This window comes from Salvelinus sp. IW2-2015, linkage group LG26 (genome assembly GCF_002910315.2).
Source record: "Salvelinus sp. IW2-2015 linkage group LG26, ASM291031v2, whole genome shotgun sequence".
NCBI classification, from domain to species: domain Eukaryota; kingdom Metazoa; phylum Chordata; class Actinopteri; order Salmoniformes; family Salmonidae; genus Salvelinus; species Salvelinus sp. IW2-2015.
In genome coordinates, this window is record NC_036866.1 from 47586359 (window position 1) to 47597374 (window position 11016).

Sequence of the window (11016 nt, forward strand, 5' to 3'; positions counted from 1 at the left end):
ACATATGTAAGTGTTTTAAAATGGTCATACCGTGTATCATTTAGATATTTGGACTTTTAGGCCTCTTTTAGGTATATAAAAACATATATATAAAAAAATATAGAATTTGGCTTTACTTCTATAGCCCATAGAAACACATTGAATAAGACATTCTTAAAATGGCAAGGAAGACAGTCAAAAGAAAAATAATAAGGAATAAGGTTGTGAAGTGTCTGTCCTATATCTAGGAGATATAAGAAAGTTCAGGAAATATATACTTTTTTTTTTTTACACTTATTTAACCCTTTATTTTTTTTTGTATGGGTTACCTTCAGACGAGCGTTCATGAGTCTCCCCTTTCCACATATTCATTTGTAGCTCAAACGATTCAGACTCTACAGACAAATTGGCACATCAGCTTTACCAACTTCAGATGAGTCCTGTGACACTTGTTGGGCTCGTAGAGCAGAAAGGATAATACTGTAGTTTGTAGTAATGGCCAAACCGTTCAGATGCTACAGATGTTTTCATGAGAAGACCACTTTTTCGGGATGCCTTATGGTCTGACAAACATCACTATAGCTCGGCCACCTTCCACCGCAGATGCGGAAGGCTGATATCTCTAGCTTAAACTGACAGATTCTGATGGGGATTTTTGTATTATGTTTCTTAGATTGGCGCACTGGTGCAAATTTTAATAACTGAACCCTCACCGAATTGTTGGTTAATCGCTCAGCACACACACACACACACACACACACACACACACACACTTACACACTCACAGTCTGGATCTCATTATAAGTAAATGCATTTGGCAGTGGGTCCGTGTGAGCGGGAGAGAGCAAGAGGGAGTGCTGAAAAGCTTTCAGAACTTCGGCGCACACACACCACTGTGCAAAATCAGTTGTAGAAAAAAAAGGGAAGGAGACAGAGAGACGGAGGTTGTTGTTTGGAAAAACGGCATATTTTTTCTTTCATTCTGCTCCTCCCCTCTGCTCTCTCTGCATCTCTCTCTCCCACGCTACCGAGAAGAGAGCAGAGGCTTCAGCTCCCTGGAACTCTCCACTACTCCTAAGGTATTGAATGTGTGTGTAGTGTCTGTTTGTTTGTGTGTGTGTGTGTGTGTGTGTGTGTGTGTGTAGTGTCTGTTTGTTTGTGTGTGTGTGTGTGTGTTCTTGCCAGCTGCTGTGCTGTCTTTCAGCTCTTTCCGTGTGTTTTGTCTCTGCCTGCAGCTGAGGTGGGCGTGTGGAGGAGTTCACTGACCATCTCGCATACTCTCTATCTTCCCCCATCATTCTTTCTCTCTCTCTTTTGTTCTCTCTCTCTCTCGTTCTCTCTCTCTCTCTCTGCAATTGCAGGGAGGTCATGGATGGACTGCGATTACCTCCACTCATAGAGGATGCGCTGGAATTTACAGGTCTGTGCCCTCGTTGCCAGTGTGTGTGTGCAAATTGTTTGTTGAGTATCTGTTTACGAGTGTATGTATTTATGCAGGGGTGTCATACCCCCCCCCCCCAAAAAAAAAATCTGAGGGGGCCCAAAGTACATGAGGATGGCTGGGGGTGGTCCTATGAGGATGGCTAGCTCCTCCGTGTGTGGAAGTTGGAGAGTTTAGCAATTTTTCAAACAACTGAAACAGTTTTTTACTGCAACCGAGAGCCATAATCATTATGCTTAATTATATGTAAAAAAAATATGTTTATTTTTCTGAATATCTAACCATACCTCTTGAGCTGACTGTCCTGACTGGTGGTTATTGTTTAAAAGAAACAAAATGTGACCGACCGGCTCGATTTGGTCTTATTTTGCAAAATTTGAAATTGTGTTTTCTGCAAGTAGAGACTCAGAGCTAGAAAATTGTATATCATACACTACATATGAGGAACAATGGGAAAGTAATTCTGCTTTGAAAGTTGATAATCTTGTCACCCCATTTCTGAGAAAATGGCCCTTAAATGTTTTGGTACACCTACTGGAGAGCTCTTCTTTGTCTACATCCGTTCAACATTGTTCACACCCTCTTAAGCCTTAGCCCCACCCATCTCTTTAAGGATTCACATGTGGGCCATGTGCTGAACAGAGTGTGTACAGTAGTATACTAAACAACCAAAGATTTCAAGACTAAAGACTGGGTTATACTACGTCAATCGACATGTCTGTAGACAGTTGTCCCAGTGACATCATGAACATTCTATTGTCGTCCGACATCAAACTTGTCGTTATGAAAAAGTATAAACACAAAAACGACAGGCCTGGTGGTCCAAAATAGCATAACTGGTGTATTTTAACACCAGGAAACCAGTCAGTTTAAAAATGAATTTAATATACAGTATGTCAATCTAGCAAACCAGGCAACGAAAAGCAACTTTCTAAATGTTTTGGTTTGTTTCTAGCTTGTTAGCTAGTTTGTTAACATTAAGTTAGCTGACGAGCCAGTTCAAATAATGACCATATCATATAGCTGACAACGTCTTAAATTGAGCTAATTTGTATTAATTATTACAGGAAAATAAACTCACAGAAGATCATTATTTACAAGTTAATAGCGAGTTAATTACAGAAAATAGTTTACGGTTGTGAGTGTGAAGAAATAAAAGAATGGCATTCAAACAAAACTTTTTGAACTTGGACACTGTCTCGTTGGCCTAACGTTAAATCCTAATTTGGCTTTGGTGCAGGTCATGTTGTTCTTCACATTAATGTCTCTGGTAAATGCATGCTATATGAAATACAATCAAAGTTTATTTGTCACATGGACAGGATACAGAAGGTGTAAATGGTACTTTGAAATGGTTACTTGCATAGTGGAGTCTTTTGATTAGACATGTAACTAGCTAGCTAAACAATGAACCATAATCCCAACTCATAACGTTACTACCCTGTATGAATCTGCAGGTAGGTAACCAACTAGGTTCAATGTTAGCTAGATAGCTAACATTAGGCTATAACTAGCAATGGAAATGACTCTGAGATACGAATAATATTACTACACAGATCATACACGTAATGTTAGCTAGCAAGTAATGAAACAACTTTTTGACAAAATTAGACATGTATAATATCTGAAAATGTAGCTAGCTAGACTCTCTTACCCATATACATGGATGAACGCTTCTCCCTCTCTGTCATGGATGCCATGGTTACCCTTAGTTTGAAGATGCAATCCGGAGACAGGTGTATTATACAACAGCCTTCTGTGTTCTCCCTTTGACTCCCTCCGCATATTTGCAATCAAATGCCAGAATTTTCTCCATCTCCTTAGCTATCATACTCTGCTTCCACCGGGCATTCCACTGATTTCAAAACTCAGTCCTCCAGAAAGTGGAGAGCAACACTTTTGCAGTTCTTTGTGATATCTTTCAAAAGAAAGAATTGCCTACACATACTGAGCCGCTCATGTTATAGAAAGAAGCATGCTACATGACAGACCAATCTGAACTCATCTCTCGGCATGTCCAGCCCATCTATTATCTCAGCCAATGATGGCTAGCAGGAAGGTACCTGTCTTTTTCCGTGGTTAAACCAACTAGGCTTGTTATCTAACAAATGTATTCCTATTTAAAGATGGCATACAAGTTTGTTATTAAGGCACATGGTCCAGAAGGCATTTCTCCCAAAAAGCATATTTTGTTAAAAAAACTAATGTTTACGTTCAAATGTTATGTTTAAAATGGAGGCGAAGACGATGGCTGACGTTTTACATACCCGTAATCAATTGTGCTATTTTGTTCGTTTGTTTGCATTGATTGTAACTTACTTGTTTACTTATTTTGTACATAATGTTGCTGCTACCGTCTCTTATGACCGAAAATAACTTTTTGACATCAGAACTGGGATTACTCACCACGGACTGGAAGAAGCTTTTTCCTTTAACGAGTCCGACGAGAAAGATATACTGCTCTCCTGGGAACAGGCCCAGACCCACTTAATTTGCGTGAAGATAAGACAAAGGAAAAGAGGACGCAGAYCAGGCTGCCTTTTGAGAATCCGTAGGCAAGCGAAAACTCCCATTGCTATCAATTCTACTTGCTAACATGCAATCATCGGAAAATAAAATGGATGACCTACGATTATGATTATCCTACCAACGGGACATTAAGAACTGTAATATCCTATGTTTCACAGAGTCGTGGCTGAACGACGACACGGACAATATAGAGCTGGAGGGATTTTCAATGCACCGGCAGAACAGAGAAGCCACGTCTGGTAAGACGAGGAGTGAAGGTGTGTGTCTTTTTGTCAATAACAGCTGGTGTGCGATGTCTAATATTAAAGAAGTCTCGAGGTATTGCTTGCCTGAGGTAGAGTACCTTATGATAAGCTGTAGATCACACTATCTACCAAGATAGATCTCATCTATATTATTCGTAGCCATCTATTTACCAACACAGACCAATGCTGGCACTAACAGCGCACTCAACCAACTCTATAAGGCCATAAGCAAACAAGAAAATGCTCACTCAGAAGTGGCGCTCCTAGTGGCCGGGACTTTAATGCAGGCAAACTTAAATCAATTTTACCAGCATGTCACATGTGCAACCAGAGGAAACAAAACTCTAGACCACCTTTACTCCACACACATACGAATACAAAGCTCTCCCTCGCCCTCCATTTGGCAAATCTGACCATAATTCTATCCTCCTGATTCCTGCTTACAAGGAAAAACTAAAGCAGGAAGTACCAGTGACTCGCTCAATGCAGAAGTGGTTAGATGGCGCGGATGCTACGCTACAGGACTGTTTTGCTAGCACAGACTGGATGTTCCGGGATTCATCTAATGGCATTGAGGAGTATACCACCTCAGTCATCGGCTTCATCAATAAGTGCATCGACGACGTCGTCCCCACAGTGACCGTACGCACATATCCCAACCAGAAGCCATGGATTACAGGTAACATGCGCATCGAGCTAAAGGCTAGAGCTGCCGCTTTCAAGAAATCCACTAATCTGGACGCCTATAAAGAATCCCCCTATGCCCTCAGACGAACCATCAAACCAACAAAGCGTCAATACAGGATTAAGATTGAATCTCTACACCTGATCTGACGCTCGTCAGATGTGGCAGGGTTTGAAAACTATTACAGACTACAAAGGGAAACCCAGACGCGAGCTGCCCAGTGATGCAAGCCTACCAGATGAGCTAAATGCCTTTTATGCTCGCTTCGAGGCAAGCAACACTGAAGCATGCACGAGAGCACCAGCTGATAACGCTCTCGGAGCCGATGTGAGCAAGACCTTAAAACAGGTCAACATTCACAAAGCTACGAGGCCAGATGGGTTACCAGGACGTGTACTCAAAGCATGTGCGGACCAACTGGAAAGTGTCTTCACTGACTCTTTCTGTAATACCTACATGTTTCAAGCAGAACACAATGGGTACCCAAGGAAGCGAAGGTAACCTGCCTAAATGAATACCGCCCCATAGCACTCACGTCAGTAGCCATGAAGTGCTTTGAAAGGCTGGTCATGGCTCACATCAACAGCATCCTCCCGGATACCCTAGACCCACTCCAATTTGCATACCGCCCCAAGAGATCCACAGATGACGCAATCTTAATCGCACTCCACACTGCCCTTTCCCACCTGGACAAAAGGAACACCTATGTGAGAATGCTGTTCATTGACTACAGCTCAGCATTAAACACCATAGTGCCCACGAAGCTCATCACTAAGCTAAGGACCTTGGGACTAAACACCTCCTTCCGCAACTGGATTCTGGACTTCCTGATGGGCCGCCCCCAGGTGGTAAGGGTAGGCAACAACATGTCTGCCACACTGATCCTCAACACTGGGGCCCATCAGGGGTGTGTACTTAGTCCCCTCCTGTACTCCCTGTTCACCCATGACTGCATGGCTAAACACGACTCCAACACCATCATGAAGTTTGCTGACGACACAACAGTGGTAGGCCTGATCACCGACAACGATGAGACAGCCTATAGGGAGGAGGTCAGAGAACTGGCAGTGTGGTGCCAGGACAACAACCTCTCCCTCAATGTGAGCAAGACAAAGGAGCTGATCGTGGACTACAGGAAAACAGACCCGCCTTTTAACATCAACGGGGCTGTAGTGGAGCAGGTCGAGAGTTTCAAGTTCCTTGGTGTCCACATTACCAATGATCTATCATGGTCCGAACACACCAAGACAGTCGTGAAGAGAGCACGACAAAACCTTTTCCCTTCAGGAGACTGAAAAGATTTGGCATGGGTCCCCAGATCCTCAAAAAGTTCTACAGCCGCACCATCGAGAGCATCCTGACCGGTTGCTGTGAAAAGGCGACTCCGGGATGCTGGCCTTCTAGGCAGAGTTCCTCTGTCCAGTGTCTGTGTTCTTTTGCCCATCTTAATCTTTTCTTTTTATCGGCCGGTCTGAGATATGGCTTTTTCTTTGCAACTCTAGAAGGCCAGCATCCCGGAGTCGCCTCTTCACTGTTGACGTTGAGACTGGTGTTTTGCGGGTACTATTTAATGAAGCTGATAGTTTAGGACTTGTGAGGCGTCTGTTTCTCAAACTAGACACTCTAATGTACTTGTCCTCTTGCTCAGTTGTGCACTGGGCCCTCCCACTCCTCTTTCTATTCTGGTTAGAACCAGTTTGCGCTGTTCTGTGAAGGGAGTAGTACACAGCGTTGTATGACATCTTCAGTTTCTTGTCAATTTCGCGCATGGAATAGCCTTCATTTCTCAGAACAAGAATAAACGGACATGTTTCAGAATAAAGTTATTTGTTTCTGGCCATTTTGAGTCTCTAATCGAACCCACAAATGCTGATGCTCCAGATACTCAACTAGTCTAAAGAAGGACAGTTTTATTGCTTCTTTTTATTTATTTTTATTTTACCTTTATTTAACTAGGCAAGTCAGTTAAGAACAAATTCTTATTTTCAATGTCGGCCTAGGAACAGTGGGTTAACTGCCTTGTTCAGGGGCAGAACAACAGATTTTTACCTTGTCAGCTCAGGGATTTGATCTTGCAACCTTTCGATTACTAGTCCAGTGCTCTAACCACTAGGCTACCTGCCGCCCCTTTAATCAGGACAACAGTTTTCAGCTGTGCTAACGTAATTGCAAAAGGCTTTTCTTATGATGAATTTGCCTTTTAAAATGATAAACATGGATTAGCTAACACAACGTGCCATTGGAACACAGGAGTGATGGTTGCTGATAATGGGCCTCTGTACGCCGATGTAGATATTCCATAAAATATCAGCCGTTTCCAGCTACAATAGTCATTTACAACATTAACAATGTCTACACTGTATTTCTGATCAATTTTATGTTATTTTAATGGACAATAAGTTTGCTTTTCTTTCAAGAACAAGGACATTTCTAAGTGACATTTCTAAGTGACTCGGTACCGGTACCCCCTGTATATTTTTATATATTTTTTATTTGGTAAATATTTTCTTAACTCTTCTTGAACTGCACTGTTGGATAAGGGCTTGTAAGTAAGCATTTCACGGCAAATGTGACAAATAAAGTTTGATTTTATTTTTGATTTGAAATGCCTCTCCTGTGAAGTAGTGACGTGGCGACATACGCCTTTCCTGAAACGAGTCACAAATATGCTTCTCTGCATCTCTGCTAAAATCTGGGTAAAATATTGAAAGGGAAGTGGCTCTTACTCAGCACATTTAGTTATTGCTTGCTTTTCTCAAGTCTAGCATGCCAGCTAAAATAGTTAGACAAGCTAGCTACTCTAACTTGATTGATAGCCTGAAATGGCTTCTTGGTAGCTAGTTATGGGGTTGGGAGATTGGACTAGCTAAAGCCAACTATGGGCATGAGGCCTCTGTGTTTATACGTACATATTTGCATGTGTTTTTGCATATCTGTGTGTGTGTATGTGTGTATTTCTGTGATGGTTCTATAACATCTTTCAACAGCACTAGGTCAAAGAGCAGATACACTCAACTGATATGATAATATCTTTGTATGTATAGGTCTGTGTGGTCAGTGAGGAAGATCAGAGAAAGACAGAGAATGTTCCTGAACAAGAGAGAGGGATGAGCTGTTAAACTGAGGAGGTGGAGAGGGGACACGTGGTCAGGTGGTTGGAGAAGAGAGGAGAGGAAAGAGAGGTGGGGAGAGCGACTGATGTGCTAGCCAGTTTGTTCTCTTCATATCAGATAAGAGGAGAGCTGCATTCCATCTCTCAGTTGTCAGGCTTCAGGACTTCAGATAGGAGAGACTGCAGAGAGGAGACAGAGCGGATGTTACTGTGTGCTATCTATGGATTACAAGAGATTTAATGGTGCAACCACAACCACAGCATCAGGTATGAATGGACTGTTTTAATGATGGGGTGAAGTGGAAATAACATGGCCAGGGGTGTATAGAGGCAGTCAGTCGAAGTGAATGGTCAATTATTAAGGATGCCTGTGACTTCATGTGATGTTACAGAGTCAGGTTTGATGGATGGAGAATTGTACAGTGGGAATAGCATTTTACAAAATGCTGTATTGTCAGTCTTTAGAAGTGAATAGTCAATAGAAATGATTGTATGTGATTTGATATGATCTGATGTTTCTTTAAATAATAATGTTTAGTCACGTAACATTTACCAGTTCCTTCTTGATCAGCTCTTGCTTGAATGATCTGTAACCAGTTCTATTTTTTAATACATTTTTATGAAGGTGCCATGTCTGACTGCTGATATTCTGTTTAAACTCAGTTCAGTTCAACCTAAAGTGTCATGCGTACTACTTTCAAGGTGCACAAAGCACTGATTGTAATTTACTCTGGATAAGAGCGTCTGCTAAATGGCAGAACATACATGTGTTAGATAATGTACAATGGCCTTCTGTCACTGTCACATAAAAAAGGTATAACAGCACAATAATATAGTTATACCACCCATTTTGAGAGGAATGCAAAGAATGCTTTTGGTGTTATCCATGTAGGAAAGAGCTGCAAGGATTCAAAGCGTGTAGGGCAGTGAATGGGCAGTCTCAGTGGAGGTCTGTGTGTCTACATTACACGGAGGACACACACACACTCGTTACACAGTGGATCAGAGGAGACACAAGTCAAGCTCATTTTGACCACTGCTGTGGTTGGAGCTTTCTGTTCAAATCTTGTTGTTGTTGTCTGCTGGATACTGAACGGCTCCTGTTGACCAACGTTGGGTTTGCCAGATTGGAGATCCCTGTTCTTCCATGTCTTGTTGTTATCTCTTGACTGAACTGGGAGCCTGCAGAGTAGAATGTGGGTTAAGTTGTACTTGTATCCTCTTCCTCACACCACCCTTGGGTTTTGCCCTCRACTTGGGACGCAGACTCAGAATCCAGAACAGGGTTTGCTGGAGATGCACTGTTGTTAAGGCCCTTTGCTCCACTAGCTACATGGAATAAGTGAAGTTTACTTGACTAGAGTGTAAATGCGTCTTCACCTTTTATTAGTAATGCTAAGGGGAACTCGGTAGTCTTTTGTTACCCCAAAACAGAGGACTCAAAATGTCTCTGTGTCAGCCAGAGGAGGAAGATGGATCCTGACTCAGGTCAGGTCCGGAGTGGTTCTTCCTGTTATCTCCGCTCTCCCAGGGACGTCTCTCCTGCCATCAGCTTTAGACCTGACACATCTCAGGCATGCATTTAACTAGCTCGGTCAAACCAGACGGATCACTGCGCCATGGTTTCACTTGAGGCCTGCTTTTAGAACCTTGCTGTTTAAAGCTCCCTTATGGTGTCCTGTTAGGTTTACGGTTGAAGTGCCTCTTACCCTTGATTGACAACTGATGCTGAAAAAAGAACTGAGAACTGAAGTGGAGGCTGAAAACACTATCATGTCAATGTATGGATATACTTTAGGACTGGGGATTCAACCTGCGTTGTGTTGCTTCTTCTTTTTGTCGATCTTTTTTTGGCCGTGGGCTTACTCTACATGCAGCACAGAGAGTACCATCTCATAACAAAACTAGACACACATCCCTCAAGAGTGCACAACCTACACACACACACACACACACACACACACACACACACACACACAACGCGCACGACAGCAGTCGTGAGTGAATCGTGTACCCCGGCCAATCCTCACCCAGCACCTCTTACTCCCACACGGACTTGCCCACCCAGACAGTTTCCCCATGCTACAAGTCAGTATTCGACGTCCATTCATGTCTGACGAGTCGGGAGATGACATGGAAACCGGCCACTAGGGGCAACAGTAGGCTCTGTTAACTTCTGCTTCCAAGGGTTGCAAGTTTGAATCCAGTGATAGGAAGTTGTTTTTGATATTTTTGTTTTAAGCCTATCCCAAACCTTAACCGTTCGGGGTTAACGCCTAACCTTAAGGATTTGGCTTTAATGCCTAAACTTAACCGTAAACACTTTGATATTTGACATTTGGAACAACTTTGAAATTTGACGTTTGAGAAACATAGATGAAGGTCTTATTCTGACATGAGACTGTGAGAGCTGGTAGTGCCCACCATCACTCTCTCGCTCTTTCTGTCTCTCTCCCACTCTTCCCTCTCTCTGCCCCCTCTCTCTTTCAGCAGCAGTCCTACGCTCTCTTTGTCTCCCATACACAGTGGTACCTGACTCCAGTGTTCATACTGCCCACACAATGCTCCCAACCACTCTTCTCCTCCTCCTCTCTTCTGCTCCTTCACTGTCTTCCAACTGGTGGCGTAATACCTACACGAGTCACGATGCTAGTCTTTTCCAGTGCTCCTTTCCTCCTCCTCTCCTCCCCATCCAGTGCTAGTGCTGTATGCCCCCTCAGCGGAGAACTCCCCCAGGCAGCCCTCTCCCTCTCACAGGCCTGCACCCCTGGGTTTTGATTTCCCTCTCTCTCCTTCTCTGCTTGCAGGGTAGTGTGCTGCAGGTCCTTGAAATATTGAGTATGTGATGTGTTTTTTTCTCTTTTGGTTACATAATGGAAAAATATCTGCTTTAAAGTTCCACTAGTTGGACAGGGAGGGATGTTCGTGAACTCATGGGACTTTTTCTTTTTTTCTAGTTTGTTCTGAATCCTTAGCTACTCTTCTCCTTTCTGCAAGACTTTGTTGTTGTCAACTTGCCCTCATC

The 11016-nt window shown here is 42.9% G+C and overlaps 1 protein-coding gene across 6 annotated transcripts in view; it reads left to right on the forward strand.

Moving 5' to 3' along the window:
- Positions 1-822: 822 nt before the first annotated feature.
- LOC111952812 (coiled-coil domain-containing protein 136) overlaps positions 823-11016 on the forward strand; it is a 56652-nt gene continuing 46458 nt past the window's right edge. For 2 of the 6 annotated variants that reach the window (XM_070435346.1, XM_070435347.1), the window contains exons 1-3: positions 824-1058; positions 1341-1399; positions 4108-4206. In XM_070435346.1, coding sequence (XP_070291447.1) covers positions 1348-1399; positions 4108-4206 — 151 coding nt within the window. In that variant the 5' untranslated portion in view covers positions 824-1058; positions 1341-1347. Of the gene's footprint in view, positions 1059-1340; positions 1400-4107; positions 4207-8108; positions 8259-11016 lie in introns of those variants that run through there. The other 4 variants (XM_070435348.1, XM_023971731.2, XR_011474223.1 and 1 more) reach the window with 3 other exon arrangements.